The 22411-nt window shown below is 50.5% G+C and overlaps 6 protein-coding genes across 21 annotated transcripts in view; 3 read left to right on the top strand and 3 right to left on the bottom strand.

Moving 5' to 3' along the window:
- Positions 1-2378: 2378 nt before the first annotated feature.
- LOC103821639 (feather keratin 1-like) overlaps positions 2379-22411 on the bottom strand; it is a 41808-nt gene continuing 21775 nt past the window's right edge. For 3 of the 6 annotated variants that reach the window (XM_050985658.1, XM_050985656.1, XM_050985655.1), the window contains exon 2: positions 2379-3117. In XM_050985658.1, the coding sequence (XP_050841615.1) occupies positions 2791-3096 (306 nt within the window). In that variant the 5' untranslated portion in view covers positions 3097-3117 and the 3' untranslated portion in view covers positions 2379-2790. Of the gene's footprint in view, positions 3118-3466; positions 3505-10592; positions 10615-17793; positions 17825-22411 lie in introns of those variants that run through there. The other 3 variants (XM_050985657.1, XM_050985659.1, XM_050985654.1) reach the window with 3 other exon arrangements.
- LOC115484470 (feather keratin 1-like) overlaps positions 2863-22411 on the top strand; it is a 30645-nt gene continuing 11096 nt past the window's right edge. The window contains exons 1-3 of one of the 9 annotated variants that reach the window (XM_050985626.1): positions 2863-2916; positions 19551-19581; positions 19953-20358. In XM_050985626.1, the coding sequence (XP_050841583.1) occupies positions 2885-2916; positions 19551-19581; positions 19953-20279 (390 nt within the window). In that variant the 5' untranslated portion in view covers positions 2863-2884 and the 3' untranslated portion in view covers positions 20280-20358. Of the gene's footprint in view, positions 2917-5429; positions 5472-10034; positions 10089-12969; positions 13001-17171; positions 17226-19550; positions 19582-19952; positions 20359-22411 lie in introns of those variants that run through there. The other 8 variants (XM_050985625.1, XM_050985628.1, XM_050985632.1 and 5 more) reach the window with 8 other exon arrangements.
- Positions 9533-22411, bottom strand: part of LOC127060853 (feather keratin Cos1-1/Cos1-3/Cos2-1-like) — a 14600-nt gene continuing 1721 nt past the window's right edge. The window contains exon 2 of the mRNA XM_050985661.1: positions 9533-10289. Within this exon, the coding sequence (XP_050841618.1) occupies positions 9963-10268 (306 nt within the window). The 5' untranslated portion in view covers positions 10269-10289 and the 3' untranslated portion in view covers positions 9533-9962. The remainder of the gene's footprint in view (positions 10290-22411) is intronic.
- LOC127060849 (feather keratin 1-like) lies at positions 10048-13825 on the top strand. Its single transcript, XM_050985633.1, has 2 exons — positions 10048-10077; positions 13365-13825. The coding sequence occupies exons 1-2, from the start codon at positions 10057-10059 to the stop codon at positions 13689-13691; spliced, it is 348 nt and encodes a 115-aa protein (XP_050841590.1). The 5' UTR covers positions 10048-10056; the 3' UTR covers positions 13692-13825.
- Positions 12877-22411, top strand: part of LOC115484469 (feather keratin 1-like) — a 14660-nt gene continuing 5125 nt past the window's right edge. The window contains exon 1 of the mRNA XM_050985666.1: positions 12877-13000. The gene's annotated coding sequence lies outside the window, so the exon portion shown is untranslated. The remainder of the gene's footprint in view (positions 13001-22411) is intronic.
- Positions 17021-22411, bottom strand: part of LOC108964643 (feather keratin 1-like) — a 27165-nt gene continuing 21774 nt past the window's right edge. For all 3 annotated transcript variants that reach the window (XM_050985663.1, XM_050985664.1, XM_050985662.1), the window contains exon 2: positions 17021-17426. In XM_050985663.1, coding sequence (XP_050841620.1) covers positions 17100-17405 — 306 coding nt within the window. In that variant the 5' untranslated portion in view covers positions 17406-17426 and the 3' untranslated portion in view covers positions 17021-17099. The remainder of the gene's footprint in view (positions 17427-22411) is intronic.

Genomic DNA, 22411 nt, shown 5'->3' with positions numbered 1-22411 from the left:
TAAACTTTTTAAATTTTAAAAACAAGTGATTGGTGTTTTTCACATTTTGCTATTATTGTTAATTTGGCTTTCTCATTGATCATTTATAACAACACTGATAATGTTGCCCACAAAAATGGCATTGATTACCTGGTGTGTAACAAGCCAATAATTGCACACTCGAGGGAGATATTGATTATTTATGTCAGAGTTGCACAAGCCTGGGTGCTCAGTGGAATTCCGCAATGCCAAAAATTAAAACTTTTTACTACTTGCACATTTTAGCAAATAAAGGAGTGTGGTTGTTCATTGGCTACATGTAACATAGCTCTTCTATTAATTAGTATTTGATCTTCTGTTGGCTAATGATTCTCTCATGTCTCATGCTAATTAGTCCATGTGCTCAGTCTTTCTCTTCTTCCAGGCCAGGGGGTTTCTTGGGTCATGGTCTGTGTGTTGGTAGCCAAAATCTGCCCCTGCTGGAATTATCTTTTACCCACTTGGAGCTGATTTTAACACAGTTGCTGAGTTGGCTTTGTTAGTTTCTTCCTTATCTTGGGAGTTCTGCCAGATGTCCTTGAAGGCTGTGAATTTTACATTCCTGGTGCCCAGTACAGTGTTTTGTCCTCCTTCACAAGCTTTGTTAACTTCTCCCTAGCTCTGACATCAATGAAGCACGTCAGCCCATACCTTAACAAGAAAATTCCAGGAACAAGTTGTCTTTCTAACACCTGGATGTGACCTAGAGTTTGCTGGCTGCTCTCTATTTCACAGATTAAATCCCTCTTCTTGTCGATTAGTTTTGAAAGTATACAAAGAACATAATTTCTTAAGAAAATTTAACATACTCCACATTTTGCCACAATAGCACACTGATGGTTTGGGTGCTCAGTCGTGTTTATCCTGTCTGTTTATCCTGGGGCTGTTTTAGTCCCCTGGTGCCCCTGAACCAGAGCAGATCAGGAAGCTGCCTGCACCTCTGTCAGCTCAGAATGTCTCCCTGCACTGACTTGGAGAAAAAATCAGCAAAGTGTTAGAAGACCCCAGACCAAAACTTGGACTGAGGGGTGTGTGCAAGCACATGTGGGGGGCAGGTGCCCAAGTCACAGGAATATCATTGCCTGGGGATTTCTTTGCACCAGCTTGAGCTCACCTGCTGTGCACTGCTCTATTAACCTCTTTGCCTTTATAATTCTGATGCCTGAGACTCTGCTTTGGGAAATCAAGCCTTGGGCCCATCATTCTGCCTCTGTACCACATCTACATGCTCTTTGAGCCTGTTCCAATGTCTTACCACCCTTTCAGTGAAGAATTTTTCCTGAATAGCCAACCTAAACCCCTCCTGGCACAACTTCAGGCTGTTTTCACTCACTTTTTCTCTTGTTCCCTTGGAGCAGAGCCTGAGTGCACCCTCCTGTCAGGGAGTTGTGGAGAGTGAGAAGGTCCTTCCAAGCCTCCTTTTCTCCAGGCTGAGCACCCCCAGCTCCCTCAGCTTCTCCTGATCAGACTTGTGTTCCAGTTATTTCTTCTCTTCCCTGGACAATCCACACTCACAGCCCCCTTCTCCTCGGGGCAATCACCCTCTTTTGGAACTGACTTGAAATGAGCAAATGTGAGCAAAGGCACTGACCTTCAATCCCCTGATTTCCTTTAGGGGAAGAAGATACACTAGAAGGTTTCTCACTATTCTAGTTAGGAGTTACAGGCCAAGGTTTTTCTAAATTTGCCTAATTTAATTCCAGCAGGTGACTAAAGGCTTACCAGTGCTCCCTGGTAGTATCAAGAGCAGAATCATCTTATATTGTCTTTATAGAATCCTAACTGTAAATCAGGAGAGCAGTGTAGGCTTCTCTTGTATGGAAATATGACAAAAGACATTTTTATGCACAGAGAAGCTGGCATCTTCCAGTCCTGTCTGGAAGATGCCAGCAAAAATATGTAAAAAACTGTTTCCAGAAGCCTAAGATGGAGCAAATCTGTCAAAGCATTGTGTCTACCTACACACGTGACCTGCAGTGGTGTTTTACTCATTTGCAAAGGCTGAAAAGGGCACAGGAAACTGTTCCTTCTGGGAATAATGAAGGGTCTCCATATGCCTCATGCATCCCAAACCTTCCCAGAGAAACACTCTGACTGTGTGTGTCTGGAGTGTCCACAGAGGCAGGATAGTTAACAATAATTATGAGAACCCTCACTGCACAAGCAACCCTGAAATACCCTCCCAGAACCACCCCTGGTCAACACTGCTCTGTTTGGGCGTCTTGAGATCATACCTGTAGGGGAAAGGATGACACAGAGGCATGGGTTGGGATGCAAGAGAAATTTTATGCATCAATAGAGATAAACAGGTCAACCCAAAAGGGGATCTGCAGGGGAATAAATGAGAGGAACACATGGACTGCGATGCAAAAGAACTTTAATGAGTCAAACCAGGAAAAGTAGGTCAATCCAAGGTGAGGTGCCAAGGCAGAGAGCAGCAGAGGTGAACAACAATCTGTTGTTTTCCAAGGTGTGATTTCCAAGCAGGTGCCCACAAGGTGTGGAGCCAGCAGGTGCTCCCCAGGATGGCTGAGGGGGACTCACAGCCCTGGGGAGCACAGGGGAACAAGGAGACAGGTGGGAAAGGAGAGAGTGGCAGGGGACAGAGGCAGGGATGGGCTGTGCTTGCCAAGAGCCCAGGCTGGCCCTGTCCCTCTGCAAGGGCTGCTGGGGTTGCTCAGCCCCTCAGGAAGCACCAAGCCGATGCTGCGTGCCCAGGGCGGTTCCATCCTGGCAGTCCCTGGGTTCCTTCCCAGGGCAGCGCCAGCAGCTTCAGCAGGGGAGGCTCCTGGTGCCACAGAGGCCACTGCCCAGGCCAGAGAGGCCAAAGCCCCCAGAGCTGATGGGCACTCCCTGAGAGCTGAGGATGCTGCCAACAGCAGCAGAGGTGGAGGATCCCACCACAGTGTTCTGTGGGAAGGAGCTGAGGATGGGCCCAGGCAGGGTCACCACCACGGGCGAGGGCTGGATGAACACGGTGGAGTCCTGGCACTGCCTGACACAGGGCTCATTGCAGCTGCTGCCCAGCGGGGTGGGGCCACAGGGCTGGCAGGGCTGGCACCGGGTGAAGCAGGACATGGCTGGGGGCTGCAGGTGCACCTGTGGGACAGGGAAGGGGAAAGCAGAGCACAAGGAGTGGGTGAGGATCAGCCTGTCACTGCAGCATGAGGGACCAAAATCATGAATTGGAGACAAGCCCAGGGGCTGTATAGAGAGACCCACAGACTTCTCCTTTCCTCGGAAAAGCCCTGCCAAGAGCTACCCAAGGAAGATCCCTGTCTGGTCCATAGGTCTGGAAACACCTCAGACAATCCCAGCCTTTCACCATGTTACAGCTTCTGTCTCCTTCCCTCAGCCATGGCAAGAATCCATAAAGGACAAAAAGGCATGTATAGACTGAGAAATCCCATGAGAGGAGGAGAAGGATAAGAAAAAGCTTCAGACTCACCTTGTTCTCAAGGAGATGGAGGTGAGAGGAGTGGATGGGAGAGTGAGGAGAAGGTGCTGCTTTTATACTGCTCCTGCACTGCCCCAGGCCAAGAGTCACTGCACAAGGACAGTAATTTTCCTACAGACTCATCTCAAAGCAAAACATTCTACCCAATGGCACAGATTGTGGTTTGGTTTTCATCTCTTTTGCCATTTCATTTCCCCATTTCTGACATTCCCACTAAGTCATGGAGGCTTCTACCATGTAGTGGGATTAGAAGTACAAGGATTTCTTGTGCAGGAACACAATAGTATGGGCAGGAATCAAGGCTCAAGCAGACCCATTTGGAGTTCTGTACTTCCTCACTGCCTGAGGGATGTGTTTACTCTTGGGACAGTGCCTTCTCTTCTCCCTCTGTTCACCCCATGATGCATTTTGGCGGCACCCTTTGCACCCTGACCTGGAGGACACACGAAGTCCTGCCACACATTTTCAATTCTGCAAACACCCTGAGCTGTGGCAGTGCTGCCAAGCAATTCAGGCTGAGGGCTTTTGGCTGCCTGGAGCTGTGGGTCTGGGCTCAGCCCAGTGCTTGAAGATGGTTCTCCAGGGTTATGGATGGAGCTGCCCTTGCTGGAAGGGAGTTCAGCCCTGCCTGGCACAAAGCCTGCAGACTTCACACACTCCTGGCTTGACCTCACACCAGAATTAGAGCATGACTCTCCATGGGTCAGGAGAGTCTCTCCCTGGAAATTTGCCTAGTGAAGGCATTCCCTTGCCTTCCTGGGATGCTCCCCAGCTGCCTCCATGTCTGCAGGGCAGGGAAGTTCCTCCCTCACTGTTGTAGTTCGAAATCTGGTTTTGCATCCAGGGCCTTTCTGAGCCCACCTCCTCCTTAAGCACTGCATGTTGGATTTTGTAGTGATTTTCCTTATCACCTTTCCAGATATCAAGACAAGTCTGACTGGCCTGTTATTCCCTGACTCCTCTTTCATGCCTCTCTTAAAGACAAGACACTCACTGGCTTTCTTCCAGTTCTCAGGTGCATCTCATGGTCGCTGTGACTTTCAAAGGGAGTTGAGAAAAGCTTTTTACCGACACCAGTGAACACATACTCATTTCAGACCAGTATGTTTCAATGTTCACCCATTGGATTCTGTTCTGCTCAGGGAAGTTTTTTCTGTCCCAGTTGTTCCAAGGAGTACCAGGAACTTCGGTTCTTGATAGCAATTCCTAGTGGTAAAGACCAAGAACATGAACCCTTGAGTATGTTAACCTTTCCTGTACCCCCTGCCCTCAGGGAAGCTGCCCTGTTGAATCCTGGGGCTGCCTGTGTCCAAGGCTCCTTTTACTGGTGGCCTGTCTGGAGAAGATCTTCATATTGCCCCTCCATGTGCTCTGCCTGATTCATCTCCAGGTGGGCTTTGGCTTTCCTAATGCCTGGCAAACATCCCCTCCAGAGCAAAGGGCATCAAGTGGAAGAGAGCTGAAACATTGGCACAGCCTGGCTGCCTGGACATGCTGCAGCTCGTGACCCTTGCAGAGAACAGAGAGAGAGAGAAAAGAGAGAAGCAAGTAAAATGTCCATAAAAAGCAGATTATTTGGATGCCCTCTGACATGTGCAGTTTGAGACAGGGACTCTTCCTGCAAGGGGTATTGCAAAAAGTTGCTTTTCGTTGCTCTAAACCAACATTCCCAGCCTGCTTCCAGCACTTGGGTCATGTACCCTTGCTGACATGGCTCTGCCTGGGATATCCTTTGCTTCTCATCACAGAACATGAAAGGATCCTGCAATGCAGGGCAGGAATGTTGGAAATGAGGAAATGAAATGGCAGCGTAGATGGAAACAAAATGTGAATTGCTGCCACTATGTGGGATATTTTCCTTTGAAGATGAGTCTGTTGAAAAATTACCACCCTTGTGCAGGACTGTGGGCCTGGGGCAACGCAAGATCTGTATAAAAGCAGGCTCTTCTCCCCACTCTCACATTCACTCCACTCACCTCCATCTCCTTGGAACAAGGTGAGTTTGAAGCCCATTCTCCATTTTCTCTTTCTTCTCTGGGATTTCTCTGCACTTACCTGTGACTTTGTCCCATGTGAGATCTTGCAGATGCTCTTTGTGAGAGGAGGAAAGGAGTGGGAGGTGTGTGACTGCTGGGTCTTGTCAGAAATATTGGCTCAGTTGTGTGACTGCTGGGTCTTGTCAGAAATATTGGCTCAGTTTTGGGCTGGTTGGGGACATCCCAACCAGCTTGAGCTCTTGGTGGGGTTTGTGTGGGGGGAAGAGCCCATGTGCCTCCAGAAACAGCCTTCAGCTCTCATTCCCAGCTCATGCCTGGGCTCCCTCACAGTGAGGTAACAGTTGGATCCTCACCCAGTCCTTGTGATTTACTTCCCTCTGCTCTCTCTGCCAGGTGCACCTGCAGCCCCCAGCCATGTCCTGCTTCACCCGGTGCCAGCCCTGCCAGCCCTGTGGCCCCACCCCACTGGGCAGCAGCTGCAATGAGCCCTGTGTCAGGCAGTGCCAGGACTCCACCGTGTTCATCCAGCCCTCACCTGTGGTGGTGACCCTGCCTGGGCCCATCCTCAGCTCCTTCCCACAGAACACCGCCGTGGGATCCTCCACCTCTGCTGCTGTTGGCAGCATCCTCAGCTCTCAGGGAGTGCCCATCAGCTCTGGGGGCTTTGGCCTCTCTGGCCTGGGCAGTGGCCTCTGTGGCTTCCCCTGCTGAAACTGTTCCACCTGGGAGTCTCCACCTGCATCCCCTTCTCCTCCATCTTTTGACACATTAAATTCTGCTGCATCCCAGCCTCTGCCTCTGTGTCATCCTTTGCCCTGTAGACATTCTCCCAAGGCATAGATGTTGCCCCAGGGATGTTTCTGGGGTGGTGTTGTTGGGGCTGGTTTTGCACTGGCTGTCAGCACAGGCTGGCATTGGGAGTGCTCAGTGTGCACTGAGGGACCCTCTGGCGTCTTAGTTTCTCTGCCTCTTTGGATGAGGATAGAATTTCTCTACATTGTCCAGGGAGAAACATACACTTTGTTTGGACTTCTTTTCCTTTTCCTTTCTCAGCTCAATGCTGTGACACAAGTATTTAGCAGTGTATGTGTTAGTGTTCAGACAGAGGTACTGAATTCCCATCAGACTCCAGCAGATCCCTTGGATCTGAAAGGTTTCTAAAAGGGCATTTTGCTGCCTTCTCACAGACCCATGTTATCATGGGATCACAAGAATGAGTTTTGTTGGGATAGATTGTTAAAGATCATTTAGTCCAACCCTCCTGCCATGGACAGTGTCTCAGCACCACCTTGCCTATTCCAGTTTAAAACTCCTGCCCCTTTCCAATCACTTGTTATAATGTCTCTCTCCCACTTCCTTACACCACTACTTCATGTACTGAAAGGCTGCAATAAGGTCCCCCAGGTCTTGCTCTTCTCCTGACTGAAAAACTTTACCTGCATCAGCTGCCCTTCAGAGCAGGGGTGATGAATCTGTGTTATTGAATTCACAGGCATCCCCCAACAAGGGGAGAGAGTGATGAGGAGGACTCCATGCATATCAGAAGGCTAATTAATTACTTTATTATACTATATTATTCTATATTATATTACATCTATTACATTACATCTAAACTGAACCTGCCCAGCACTCAGCTCTGCACAGACTGCACAGAATCTCATGGCTGTCAGTGACAGTCCTGACACACACACACACACACCTGGCCCTGTCAGGCCAAGGAAACAAAACACCATCACTGTGGGGAAACAATCTCCACATTGCATTCTACTGTGGCACAAACACAGGCACAGCAAATGATAAGATTTCTCTGAGGTTCAGGGAATGTGAATCTCAGAAATATTCTTGGGAAGAATTGTGCCTTGCTTCTCTCTGTGAGAAGAAATGTGGTGACACTGTGTGACCATTTTTGCAGCCCTTCTCTGCAGGGCAGCTCTCCTTCCATCTACCCCACAGTCCCTGTTGATTTCTCAGGTTGCCCCAAGGCAGTGTCAGGACCTTGCACTTGGCTTTGTTGAAGTTCCTGAGTTCCACGTGGGACCATTCCTCGAGTCTGTCAAGATTCCTGTGGATTTAAATCCTCCCATCTATAGTAGTTCTTGTTCCCCTCAGCTTCAGGTCATTGCTGAGGGTCACAAATCATTAAGGCTGGAAAAGACCTCCAAGATCATCACATTGACAAGATACCCTTGTGGCCAATAAAGCACGTCACAAAGTGCCATGAAGATGCACCCAATCCCATTGTCCATGTCACTGATGCTCACAGACCCAGGGCTGTCAGCAGCACCCTGGGCTGTGCCAGCAGGAGTGGAACCAGGAGATGTGGATGCTGCTCTGCTCAGCACTCACCTGCTGCCATTCCCTCTGTGGGAAATGAATTTAGGGAATTCTCAAAGCCTGACTGAAGGCTCACATAGTGTGCATCTGTTGACGGACAGTGTTGAGAGAAATGGAACTAGAAACAAGTTTCAAACGATGGCTTTGCAAATAAAACAAAATACTTTATAGAAATAGAACTATGAAAGATGCACTGTATTAAGACCCAGGAGGGGTAATTTTAGAAAATTTGCTTTAAGGCATTTGCAGCATGGTGTGACAAAGCTGATAGGCCAAGAAACACTTATAATGTACTGTAATTAGGAAATAGTTGGCTTCTGATTATAATAGCATGAATTAAAACATCTGTATTGTATCACCCTTCTCATGAGATTGAACATAGAATAAATGTTTTTAAAACACCTCTCAGTTGCCCCGTCTCTGGGTCAGAAAAAAGCATAATCCAACACCCCCATATTGGGCACAGGCTGTGATGCAAGAACCACCAGGACCAAGGGGACTGAGCTTAGTGCAGGATGGCTGGGATGGTGAGGAGATCAGAGCACTTGACTTAGGCTCAGGGATTGCTGAGCATGGAGACAAGAATGGTTTGGTCAGAGAGATAAAATCATCCTTGAAGTAGACAGGGCCGGTGAAGAGGTTTGGTTCATTCTATCCATCTGCAGCCTGCATTCCCCCATTTATGGAGACCAGGGTGCTTTGGTGAACTGGGAGATGTGAGCTCTGGATGTGTGACGGCCATCCTCTGATCCAGTCAGACAGAGGGTGAATGATGGGCTTTGAGTGAGATGGGAGGTGGGTACTGGTGCCTCTTGTCACTCTAAGCTGCCCTCCCTTGCATAGACCTTGCTGGGTTGTGGGGCTCCCTCTCATCCCCAGGGGAAGCACCTGGACATTCAGGTGTGGGCTGACAGAGTTCATCTCTACTGATGGGCCATAATGGGCCAAAACCAAAGCAGCTCTGCTGGCTGTGATGGGCAGCTGTGTTGTCTGAGATGGTGTCAAGAGCTCCTGAAGGGTCCCAAGATCCACAGAATTACATGATCCAGTATGAAGTTCCCCCCTTCAAGGGAGGAACCTGGGCATCCCTACCTGAAATTGAGTGAATATAAACCAAATAGATTTTATGTTCTGTGGATTTTCCCTGGGATTTCCCCCCACCACTTCCTTGAGATTTCCCCCACCACCTGACAGGTCCAGTCTGTGACCACTTTGACCAAGACTGTGCAGCAACAAAGTCTCATCACAGGGCTTATGGCTGGAGAGATCTTAATAATCTTACCCTTTATCTCTCTTCCTTCCTTTTTCCTATTGCATATCCATGGGTGATGTGGTTGATTTTCATCTTGCAATGCTTTCAGATTGTTGTATTGCTTTAAGAGTCAAAATAGCTACAGATGTGTTTTCCTGTCCAATCAAGACAATAAACCCTCTGTGTGTACTTACAAACACCAGACATTCCGTGTTGGTTCTCTCTAATCAATCTCAAACAATGCACAGACAAGACCCTGGGCTACCTCTCACCTGCAGTGGGTCAGAACACAGACACATGGAGGAAGACAGAAAGCAGCAATAAAATGATAAAACAGATTTAACTCCCCTGTCTTAAAAGGCACTCAAACACCTTCTCCTAAATCTGTCACACAGACCCATTCCTGAGCAACACCTCCCTCCCTGAGAATCTTGGGAGTCCGACAGCAGTTTAGGATGACACAGAGGCACAGGCTGGGATGCAACAGAAATTTAATTTAATGTAAAGATGAGAACAAGGTCACTCTGAGTGGAGGCGTCAGTGTAGAGAGCAGCGGGGTTGGCTCAGAATCTCCAGCCAATGGCCATGGCAGAGATCCCAGGAGGTGTCCACCTGCCTGATCCAGAAAGGGAGCAGGGCCAGCAGGTGCTCCCCAGGATGGCTGAGGGGGACTCACAGCCCTGGGGAGCACAGGGGAACAAGGAGACAGGTGGGAAAGGAGAGAGTGGCAGGGGACAGAGGCAGGGATGGGCTGTGCTTGCCAAGAGCCCAGGCTGGCCCTGTCCCTCTGCAAGGGCTGCTGGGGTTGCTCAGCCCCTCAGGAAGCACCAAGCCGATGCTGCGTGCCCAGGGCGGTTCCATCCTGGCAGTCCCTGGATTCCTTCCCAGGGCAGCGCCAGCAGCTTCAGCAGGGGAGGCTCCTGGTGCCACAGAGGCCACTGCCCAGGCCAGAGAGGCCAAAGCCCCCAGAGCTGATGGGCACTCCCTGAGAGCTGAGGATGCTGCCAACAGCAGCAGAGGTGGAGGATCCCACGGCGGTGTTCTGCGGGAAGGAGCTGAGGATGGGCCCAGGCAGGGTCACCACCACGGGCGAGGGCTCGATGATGACAGTGGAGTCCTGGCACTGCCTGACACAGGGCTCATTGCAGCTGCTGCCCAGCGGGGTGGGGCCACAGGGCTGGCAGGGCTGGCACCGGGTGTAGCAGGACATGGCTTGGGGCTGCAGGTGCACCTGTGGGACAAGGATGGTGGAAAGCAGAGCACAAGGAGTGGGTGAGGATCAACCTGTCATGCCAGCATGAGGATGACCCGGTTTCTCCCAGCCCCTCAAATCATAAAAAAGTCCTCAGAGATCTGCACCTTGCCAACAGCTCAGAAGTCACCTCAGCCAAACCCCAGTGTCTGCCTATGCCACACCTTCTGCCTCCTTCCCTCACCCATGGCAAGGAGCCCCAGTGCCCAGCTGAAGACTAGTAATGTGCTTAGAAATGTATGCAGAGGAGGACAAGGAAGAGCAGAAATGCTCCAAACTCACCTTATTCCCAAGAAGCTGGAGAGAGGAAGAGTGGATGAGAGTGAGGAGAATGAGCTGCTTTTATACTGCTCCTGCACTGCCCCAGGCTCACAGTAACTGCACAGGGCAACAATTTTCCTACAGACTCATCTCCAAAGCAAAATATCCTCCCTAATGCCACAGGGTGTGTTTTGGTTTACATCAATGCTGTAATTTAATTTCCACGTTTCTGACATCCCCACTGGGTCATGAAGATCCCTTTCATGTTAAGGGATGAGAAGCCAAATGATTTTTCTTGCAGGAACACATGAGTAATGGTTGGACTCAATGATCTTGGAGGTCTTTACCAATCCTTCTGATTCTGTGATTCATTAATTGTCTGATCATTGGCAGGAATCAAGTCTCAAACAGAGCCCTGTGCCATTGGGTTGCTCCTCAGTGTGTGAGGAAGATGTTGGATGTCTGGACCGTTCCTTGTTCTCCCTCTCTCCTCACCCACCCTTTGGCTGCACAATGGAGCCTGACCTGGATGACAGAACACGTGTGATCTCTGAGGGAGCTGCCAAGCCTCCCTTTTCCCTGGGCCAGGATGGAGCTGCCCTTGCTGGAGGGGGACTCAGCGCTGCCTTGGGCAGCCCTGCAGACATCACACCCTCCTGGCCTGGCCTCACACCAAAAGGCTGACACACAACCATCCCAAAATTAGAGTGTGACTTGCTCCTGCTGGGGAGAGTCTCTCCCTGGAGATTTGCCTACTGAAGGCATTCCCTTGCCCTCCTGGGGCACACCCCAGCTGCCTGCATGTTTGCAGGGCAGGGAAATGCATCAGTCCTTGGTATATTTTGAGAGCAGGTTTTGTACCCAGGGCTTTTCTGAGTTCATCCCCTCCCTGAGCATCCCCAGGCATGTGGCACTGCAGTTTCCCCAAAGCTCTCACCTGTGGGGAAATGGAGGAGGTTTCCTTCCCTCTCCAATGGTGCTGGGTTGTTCTCTAGGCTGACAAGGCATTTGGGGCATTAGAAAGGGGTGGACTTAGTCCCAATGCCCTGCAGAAGCTCGAGCTTTGGATCCCAGGATGCTGGAAGCTTTGACTCCAAAGCAGTGGGGCAGTGTTTTCTGAACCCCCTTCTTTCAGCTCCTGAGCCTCCAGGAGAGCTCCCCTCCACAGCCAGGTGTCTTTCACCAGGAGGATGAGTCCTTGAGTCTGTTCTGTTCCTCCAGCAGCATCTTCTCCTGTTTTCCTGTGGTTTGCCTTGGCTTTTCATGTTTTTTGAACCACAAGGTGCCCCTAAGATGCTGCCAGCTTTTCTGATTTCTTCAGAGATGCCTGTGAAGGCACATTGGACCTGCCAGATACCTGAGTGAGTAGAAGAGCTGGGATGTTTGAAGTCCAGGGTTTGTACATTGCTACTCAAATCCTCCCTGACCACCTCTTTCTCTCTGTCTGCAGCTGCGTTCCCTGACTGCTGGCACCTCCCAAAGGGGGCTCAGAGGTGCTTTCTTTGACACCAACACTCATGAGCCCATCACCAGATCACACATTTACATTGGTCCACTCTGATGGACCACAGCTGATCCTCCTCCTCTGCCATGGGGAGGTTTTCCCTACCCCTATTTCTGAGGAATATCAGGAGGTTGATCCTGTGACACTAAAATGAAGACAAAGGCCCAGAAGCCTTGAAGAACTTTCCCCTTTCCTGTAACCCCTGCCTGCAGTGAAGTTGTCCCAGTCAGCCTTGGCTCAAGGCTCCCTTTTGCTGTTGCCCTGTGTGGATGATCTTCTTCTTTCCCACCACCAGCTTTCCTGATTCAGCTGCAGGTGGGCTTTGCCTTTCCAACCCCAAAACTGGAACACTCAGCCTGGGAAATGATCTGCATCAAGAGGAAGGGAGAGGAAAGCATTTCCCTGGAGAAGCAGTGTCCAGTGGGAGCTGGAGTGAGGAGAGAGGGAGGAGAGAGCAGCAGGCAGGACGTGCTGTGAGGAGAGGAGCCTTTGGGTGCTCTGCTGCTCTTTGGGGCAGGGCAGAGCTGGGGCTGTCCATGCAGAGGCAGCTGCCAACAGTGGCAAGGCACAGCCTGAGCCAACATCCCCTGCCTGCAGGGACCCTCTGGCCTGGGGGCACCTCCTGTGCCTGCAAGGACATCCTCTCATCCCAGGGGTGCTCAGGCCTGGCCTGGCACATGTGGAAGGAGCTGCAGCACAGAGCAAGCATGTCAGAAGTGAGGAAATGAAATGGCAGCCTCGATGGAAATCAAACCACAACGTGTGGCGTTAGGGAGGATGTTTTGCTTTGGAGGTGAATGTGTTGGAAAATTACTGTCCCTGTGCAGTGCCTGTGGGCCTGGGGCAGTGCAGGAGCAGTATAAAAGGGGGACCTTCTCCTCACTGTCTCATTCACTCCTCTCACCTCCATCTCCTTGGGATCAAGGTGAGTCTGAAGCCCTTTCTTTTCTTCCTCCTTTGGGCTTTCTGATCATAGTCTCTGCTTTAATCTCATGTGGGTTGTTGAAAACTGTTTCTTATTGGAGAGGGATGGGACAAAAGTTGGGCATGGAGAGAGGTTGGGCTTTGTCTGAGATGTCTCCTGAGTTCTGGCCTAAGTGTGGAAGTCTCTGGGCTTGGTCAGTCTTAAGAACATTCTCAGGGGCCTGAGCAAACAGTGCAGCTGTTTGGCATCTCTAAGCATCCTGCTGCTGTCTTCTCCAGCTCTTTGCTATTCTCCATCATGGTGTGCCAACAGACTGCAATGACATAGTGCAGCAAACTCTGCCTCCACCTTCCCTGTCCCACAGGTGCATCTCCAGCCCAAAGCCATGTCCTGCTACACCCGGTGCCAGCCCTGCCAGCCCTGTGGCCCCACCCCGCTGGGCAGCAGCTGCAATGAGCCCTGTGTCAGGCAGTGCCAGGACTCCACTGTCATCATCGAGCCCTCGCCCGTGGTGGTGACCCTGCCTGGCCCCATCCTCAGCTCCTTCCCACAGAACACCGCCGTGGGATCCTCCACCTCTGCTGCTGTTGGCAGCATCCTCAGCTCTCAGGGAGTGCCCATCAGCTCTGGGGGCTTTGGCCTCTCTGGCCTGGGCAGTGGCCTCTGTGGCACCAGGAGCCTCCCCTGCTGAAGCTGCTGGCGCTGCCCTGGGAAGGAATCCAGGGACTGCCAGGATGGAACCGCCCTGGGCACGCAGCATCGGCTTGGTGCTTCCTGAGGGGCTGAGCAACCCCAGCAGCCCTTGCAGAGGGACAGGGCCAGCCTGGGCTCTTGGCAAGCACAGCCCATCCCTGCCTCTGTCCCCTGCCACTCTCTCCTTTCCCACCTGTCTCCTTGTTCCCCTGTGCTCCCCAGGGCTGTGAGTCCCCCTCAGCCATCCTGGGGAGCACCTGCTGGCCCTGCTCCCTTTCTGGATCAGGCAGGTGGACACCTCCTGGGATCTCTGCCATGGCTGTGTGATGGAGATTCTGAGCCAACCCCGCTGCTCTCTACACTGACGCCTCCACTCAGAGTGGCCTTGTTCTCATCTTTACATTAAATTAAATTTCTGTTGCATCCCAGCCTGTGCCTCTGTGTCATCTTTCCCTGCTGTTGGTCTCCCAAGATTCCCAGGGGGTGAGGTGTTGCTCAGGAATGGTTCTGTGTGACAGATTTAGGAGAAGTTGTTTGAGTACCTTTTAAGACAGGAGAGTTAAATCTGCTTTATCATGGTATTGCTGCTTTCTATCCTTCTTGATATGTCTGGAGCTGGTAGAATGAACCAATCCTCTTCACTGGCCCTGTCTATTCCAAGGATGATTTGCCGTGCCCGCAGCAGTTCAGCCTTCCCTCAGCTGATTCTGGACAGCCGTTTGAGTCCCTCAGCCCACACCTGCTACCTCTCTTCCTTCCTGTTGAGAAGGATGAAAGTTTGACAAGAAAATCTCACAGATATGTATGGTTAGCAGAAAGATTTTTTAATGTGGAATCTGATGAAGGAATAGAGTTGGAAGCAAGTTTTGATATAGAAGAAAAGAATTGCTGAGCCAGCCTTACTGGATAATCAAGGAGGCAAAGGGTGTGTTAGTTAGAAGGGGTTTTTATGACTTAGAACCAAGGATAAACCCACCCCAAACAAGATGTTTTTACCAAGCAAGAAGATAGCACAGGCAAAGAAGCCTGCTGATGTGGCAAGTAGAAAAAAGGTCTCTGAATTTTCCACTGCAAGAAAACTGAAAAACCACTTCTGGCTTAAACTGTAATGTACTGACTGTGAGTGATTGGAGAACAGTAACATGAATATGGTAATTAGCGTAGTTATGATAGGTTATAGATAATAGTTAAGTTAGAGATTGGTTCTACTATATAAGGATGCTAAGCAAAGAAAAGTCTAAATTGCATTGTAACCAAAACTAAAGGGTCTCCAGGCCTGCCTGCAGCTGGAGCTAACAGCTGTAGGCACAGGCTCTGTCACCCACAACCCTGGGCTGCTGTAACCTCGTGGATGGAATTAACAGCATTTTGGAAAGCTGCCTGGAGTCACGCATCCCTCATTTCAGTTCTTACGCATTCCCAATGTATTTTCCTGCCACCATCTCTCCAAAAGATTTCCTAGCAAGGCCTGGGCAGAGATAAGGATGGAGCAGAGCATAGAGGACAAAGGCAAATGGTCTGTGTGGTGTTTTGAGCTGCACTAAGCACTGAGCAGTAAGTAGTTCTCATGATCTGCTGACCAGTGGGAAGGGGGAGAATTGGAATAGCAAGAGAGTGACATACCCTGGTGTCAGGATCAGGACATTCTATGAAGGAATGGGAGAAAAAAGAGAAAACCACATGGTCCCAAGACAATCATGTGGCAGCAGCAGACCAATGCCCAGGCAGTGTACAAAGAATGGCTACTCTGGGAAGACTGTTCACAGATTTATTGCTAAGCATGATATTATCTGTGCCCAGTGCTGTGGTGGAATCACCACCCCTGGAGGGATTTAAAAGATTATTAGTTGTGACGCTTGGGGACATGCTTTAGTGTTGAGCTTGGAAGAGCTGGGTTAATGGTTGGACCCCTTATTCTTAAAGGTCTTTTCATACCTAAGTGATTCTGTGATTCTACATGACCTGGAACAGCCCTTCGGCCAGCTGAGGTCATTTGTCCTTCTGCAGAATGAGCAGCAAGGGCAAGAGGGAGGTTTGGGCAAAGCTGAATCTGATGGTCAGGGGATCAGCTGGGGAGTCATGGCTTCCTTCCTCACCTGCAAGTTACAGTGAGAGATTTTCAAGAGAATTTTGGGAGCGTGCAAGGATTTATACTCATGGGCTCAATGTCCAAGAGGAAACCAGTGATGAGTGGTGTCCATCAGGGATCAGTACAGGGACCTATATTTGTTGATGTGTTCATCAATAACATAGATAGTGGGACTGAGTGGGCACTCAACAAGTTTGTGAATGACACCAAGCTGAGGCTTGAGGAAAGTGTTTCAGTCCAGAGGGATCTTGGCAGCTTTGAGAATGGTCCCATGTGAAACCCAGGAACTTCACCAAGGCTAGCAATGGATGAGAAATGGTTTAGACCAGCCCTGCAGAGAAGGAAGCAGACATCATGGAGGTAGAAAAATTGGACAGGAGCCAGCAATGTGTTCTTGACATCCAGAAATTCAGTCATGTCTTGGTCTGCGCAAACAGAAATACAGCCAGCAGGTCAGCTCTGTTTAGACGCCACCTGGAACCCTGAATGCAATCAGGAGTCCTCAATTCAAAGTAGGCATGGGCCTGTTAGAGCAGCTCCAGACAAGGGCTGCAGAAATGATCACATGGATGCATTGCCCCTACCATGGAGAAAGGCTGAGGGACTTGAGTTTTTTCAGGCAGGAGAAGAGCAGGCTCTGGGGAGACCTTATTGCAGCATTTCAATGTGTAAAGAGGATGGATAAGAAAACTGGAGAGAGACATTATATCAAGGCCTGCAGTGACCAGACAAGGAGCAACACTTTTAAACTGAAATGTAGTAGGTGTAGTTGGGACATAAGGAAGAAGTTAATGATGTGGTGGGAAATATGGGGAACACTTCATGGGAAGTGTTCAGGGTGAGTGTTCAGAGTGGAACTTTGAGTAACTGATAGAGTGGCAGAGTACTGTAAGGAAGGGTTTTGCCAGGCACCTGATCAGAAGCTGGGAGCTGTGTCCTTGCAGCAACATATTCACTGCTTGGTACCTTCAATGCAGTGCTGAGGTGACTGAGAGACAATGAAAAAGTGTATTAAGTACAAGCTAACTCGTTACAGAAATTCCATTCTGATGCAAGGAGTCAAAGAAACTCAGAACCCAGAGGGTCCCTCAGTGCACACTGAGCACTCCCAATGCCAGCCTGTGCTGACAGCCAGTGCAAAACCAGCCCCAACAACACCACCCCAGAAACATCCCTGGGGCAACATCTATGCCTTGGGAGAATGTCTACAGGGCAAAGGATGACACAGAGGCAGAGGCTGGGATGCAGCAGAATTTAATGTGTCAAAAGTAGAAAGAGGGGGATCCAGGTGGAGGCCACAGTGCAGCGCCAGCAGCTTCAGCAGGGGAGGCTCCTGGTGCCACAGAGGCCACTGCCCAGGCCAGAGAGGCCAAAGCCCCCAGAGCTGATGGGCACTCCCTGAGAGCTGAGGATGCTGCCAACAGCAGCAGAGGTGGAGGATCCCACGGCGGTGTTCTGTGGGAAGGAGCTGAGGATGGGCCCAGGCAGGGTCACCACCACAGGTGAGGGCTGGATGGCCACGTGGGAGTCCTGGCACTGCCTGACACAGGGCTCATTGCAGCTGCTGCCCAGCGGGGTGGGGCCACAGGGCTGGCAGGGCTGGCACCGGGTGAAGCAGGACATGGCTGGGGGCTGCAGGTGCACCTGGCAGAGAGGGAAGGGCAAGTCATGAGGGGTTTTTGAAGAGCAATCCATCACCACACTATGCAACTGCCCTGTCGAGCCAAGATGGGATCAAGAGCTGGAGGTCTTGTATTGATGCCCACAGGCTTCTCCTTCCTTTTAGCCAAAGAAGTTCCCTGCCAAGAGCAAGCAATCGCAGGGTAATCTCACCTATCCCATCACTCACTTCAGCCTAGTCCCAAACTCTCCCTGTGCATACTTTCTGTTCCTGTCCCTCTCCCACCATAAGCAGCCCTATGACCTGGCATAGAACAAAGGGGCAGGTATGTGCAGAAAACAGAAGGAGGGAGAATAGAAGGAGTGAGAGGAGAAAAGTCTTCAACCATACCTTGTTCTCAATGAGATGGGGACAAGAGGACTGGATGTGAGAGTGAGGAGAAGGTCCTGCTTTTATACTGCTCCTGCCCTGCCCCAGGCCCAGAGTCACTGCACTGGGGCAGTAATTTTCCAACAGACTCATCTCCAAAGCAAAATATCCTCCCTAACGCCACAGGTTGTGCTTTTGTTTCTGTCAACGCTGCCATTTCATTTCCTCATTTCTGACATTCCTGCTCTGCCTTGCATGATCCTTTCATGTGCCATAAGAAGACACCCCATGAAGAATCGTTCCAGAGAGTGCAGAAGTACAGGAGGGGTCCTGGGAAGGCAGATATTGGCTTGGGACAGTGAAGTGCTGTTTGGAATTGCAGTGGGTGAGCTCCAAGTCAAGGATTGTCTGAGAAAAGGCAACCCATCCCAGCAGAGGGTAGAATGGATGCACTGGCCTCAGGCTCTCCTGAATGCTTTACAGATTTAAAGGTTTGTAGAAAACATCTCCTCACCATCTGGGACACAACCATGAGCTTCACATGACATGACTTCTCCTGGCATTAGAGCTTCCTCATGCTTCCTTTCCCCTGAGCCAAAGGATGTCTCAGCCTGGAGCGCAAATCAGCAGCCCTGGAGAAGCTGAAATATGTCCAGCTCTCGAGTGAATGAGAGCTGGAAGGACCCTGTGGTACCACATGCCTGGGGATGCTCAGGGAGGGGACGTGTGCAGAAGGGCCCAGCTCTCAAACCACATCAAGGAGGGCTGCACTTCCCTGCCCTGCAGACATGGAGGCAGCTGGGGAACGTCCCAGGAGGGCAAGGGAATGCCTTCAGTAGGCAAATTTCCAGGGAGAGACTCTCTCCACCTATGGGGAGTCTCAGTCTAATTTTGGGTTGGCCGTGTGTCAGCCTTGTGACGTGCTGTGTGCAGCCCATGACCCAACACTGCTGAATTCCCCTCCAGCAAGGGCAGCTCCATCCACGCCTCAGGAAAACCATCTTCAGTCACTGGGCTGTTCCTTGTACAGAGCTCCAGGCAGCTCAAACAGAAATTGCCCTCAGCATGAACTTGTTACCATCACTCCCGCAGCTCAGGGGGCTTTCACGACCATCAGTTTGTTTTGGAAAAGTATCCTTGGCTAGTATGGGGCCAAAGTGTATGATGGTCTGGGCAAAATGGGGAGAACAAGGTATTTTCTGAACCTCCACACACCCCTACGAGAGTGAGAGGGGACCCAACTTCATGAGGAATCTCAAGGAATCCTGGGGTTCAGGAGAGCAAAGTTATCTTCTCTTACAGCTCCTGGTGGCAAACATTAGTAACGCTACAATGGAGCCATGAGAGGGGATAACCTTGTAAACAAACTCCCACATGAGGAGAAGACAGGCTTGGTGGGAGGGTATGTTCAGCTGCCTGCAAAGAGGGTAGAAAACAAGCAGAGCATTTTTCCCCAGATAGGTGTCAACTGTCTGCACAGACCCCTCCAGCACATGCAACTCATCTTCTGCACGTACTGATGTGTCACTGCCCAGAAAACCCTTGGGTCTTTCATCTCAATGCTTGAAATAATCCTTGGAGGCCTATTGGCCACGCCAGAAATGAGGAAATGAAAATGGCAGCGTTGATGGAAACAAAGCACAACCTGTGGCATCAGGGAGGATATTTTGCTTGGGAGGCGGGTCTGTAGGGAAATTACTGCCCCTGTGCAGTGACTGAGGGCCTGGGGCAGGGCAGGAGCAGTATAAAAGCAGCACATTCTCCTCACTCTCCCATCCACTCCTTCAGCTCCATCTTGTTGGGAACAACGTGAGTTTTGAAGACTTTCCTCCTGACCTCTTCCTTGCCCTCCTTTTCTACCTCTTATGGCTTGTCTCTGCACATGCCTCTCTCTGACATATTCTGGCCCCCTAGAATGCTTACTCTGGGAGAGGAAAGGATGTAGACAGTGGGGAGAGGAAAAGGTTCAGACTTTGAGATGTCTCTGGAGCAGTGGGCTATGTAGGGTCCTCCTGGGCCTGCAATTCCTGCTGTGTTCTTCTGAGGGAAAGGGGATGCCTGTGGGCTCCTGGTGAAGTCCTTTATGGATGAGGAAAAAGGACTCAGTCATGCGGGAGGGGTGACACATTACATTTGAAACATCCCTCATGCCTTGATTTTCCCTTCCCTCTCTCTGCCAGGTGCACCTGCAGCCCCCAGCCATGTCCTGCTTCACCCGGTGCCAGCCCTGCCAGCCCTGTGGCCCCACCCCGCTGGGCAGCAGCTGCAATGAGCCCTGTGTCAGGCAGTGCCAGGACTCCACCGTGTTCATCCAGCCCTCACCTGTGGTGGTGACCCTGCCTGGGCCCATCCTCAGCTCCTTCCCACAGAACACCGCCGTGGGATCCTCCACCTCTGCTGCTGTTGGCAGCATCCTCAGCTCTCAGGGAGTGCCCATCAGCTCTGGGGGCTTTGGCCTCTCTGGCCTGGGCAGTGGCCTCTGTGGCACCAGGAGCCTCCCCTGCTGAAGCTGCTGGCGCTGCACTGTGGCCTCCACCTGGATCCCCCTCTTTCCTCTTTTGACACATTAAATTCTGCTGCATCCCAGCCTCTGCCTCTGTGTCATCCTTTGCCCTGCAACCACTCTCCCAAGGCATAGATGTTGCCCCAGGGATGTTTCTGGGGTGGTGTTGTTTGGGCTGGTTTTGCACTGGCTGTCAGCACAGGCTGGCATTGGGAGTGCTCAGTGTGCTCTGAGGGTCCCTCTGGGTTCCAAGTTTCCATGTCTCAATGGATTTGAAAAGAATGATAAAATCACAGAGTGGGTTGGGTTGGACAGGACCTTAAAGTTTATCCAGTTCCATCCCCTGTCATTGGCAGGGACACCTTCCACTATCCCAGATTGCTCCAAGCCTCGTCTCAGCCTGGCCTTGAACACCTCCAGGGATCCAGGGTCAGCCTCAGCTTCTCTGGGCACCCTGTGCCAGGGCCTCCCCACCCTGCTAGTAAAGGATTGCTTCTTGATATACAGTCTGAATTTACCCTCTGTCAGTGTGAAGGCATTGCCCTGGTGCAGTCACTACATATCCTTGTAAATAGTCTTTCTCCATCTTGACTGTAAATTCCCTTCAGATTCTGCAATGCCACAATTACATCACCCCAAGGCTTTTCCTCCCCAGGCTGAGCAACCCCAGTTCTCCCAACCTTTCCTCACAGCAGAGCTGCTCCATCCCTCTGATAATCTCAGATTCCTCTGGACTCACTCCAACAGCTCCACATCTTTCCTGTGCTGGGACCCCGGAGTTGGAGGCAGCTCTGCAGGTGGGGTCTCACCTGGCAGAATCTCCTCCCTTGTCCTGCTGCCCAAGCTGGTTTGGATGTAGCCCAGGACACAGTTGGCTTTCTGGGCTGCCAGAGCAGAGTCCTGGTTTGTGGCAGGCACCTATCATCCCACAGGCACCCAAAATCCTTCTTGGTAGAATAGAATAGAATAGAATAGAATAGAATAGAATAGAATAGAATAGAATAGAATAGAATAGAATAGAATAGAATTACCCTGCATGGTCCAGGGAGAACCATGCACCTCTGTCCTCTTTCAGCTGAACGTTTGACACAAGTACTCAGCAGTCAATGAATTAATGACAAGAGAAAGGACCAGCTTCCCATCAGACTCCAGGAGATCCCATCCTAACCACAGGATTCCCAAAAGAGGGACACAGTGCAGTGGGCTGCCTTCTCACAGACCTGTGTTGCCTTGAAATCACAGAATGGGTTTGGTTGTGTTGCTCAGAACTTCAGATTTGTTACCCACTCCACAACAACTCAGTAATCACACACTCAGCAGAGACATTGATTATTTAGGTCAGAGTTACACAAGCCCGGGTGCTCAGTGGAGTTCCCCAAATGAAGCATACCCAGCAGACTTCATGCCATTATTTGTACACAGAAATTCAGAGTTAGAAGCTTTCCAAGTACAGCTCTCTATGGGGATTGGTTGCTGAGTTCCATACAAGTGATACAAGCCCAGCTCAATTCTACACATGCTCTGGGGAAGGCTCTTCACCTGGCCACAGGGTCTTTTTTATCTGTAGCTGTGACTCTCAGTATTGCAATGAACATAATTCAGCTATAGGATACGTGGACCTTGACTATTCTGCCAGGCTAGCAATGTATACATAGGCACACATCAACATCTGGATTTACTGCATCCTTTAAAACTTCTTTTTCCCACTGATGTCCCGGAGTAAGAGATGCTAACTGCAATCTGCTCCACTGGCACACAACATCTTGATTTATTCCTGTTGTGGTTTAGGGATGGCATCCTCCAATTTAGTAGTCCTGCTAAAAAAAAATCCACACCAACACTGGCTTCCCCTTCCCCTCCAGCTAGAAGCACAAAAGCCAAAGATCAAAAGTTGAGAGGAGATCAATTTACTGGAAACAGCAATGAGACAAGAAATGAAACAGTAACAGATGCAATATTAATACCAAAAGCTACAATATTAATAACAAAGTGAGACAAAGAAATTATTTACAGGAAAGTGAAACAATTTCAGATGCTTTCACACACACACCCCCCCCCTCCAGGATTTTTGCCACTGGAAGGAACAGCCTTCTTCCTGGAAGCAAGAGAGAATTAATATGGAAAGGACATGAGCTG

This window comes from Serinus canaria, chromosome 27, assembly GCF_022539315.1.
Source record: "Serinus canaria isolate serCan28SL12 chromosome 27, serCan2020, whole genome shotgun sequence".
NCBI classification, from domain to species: domain Eukaryota; kingdom Metazoa; phylum Chordata; class Aves; order Passeriformes; family Fringillidae; genus Serinus; species Serinus canaria.
Note: the sequence above shows the minus strand (reverse complement) of the source record. Positions and strands in the feature narration are given on the sequence as shown.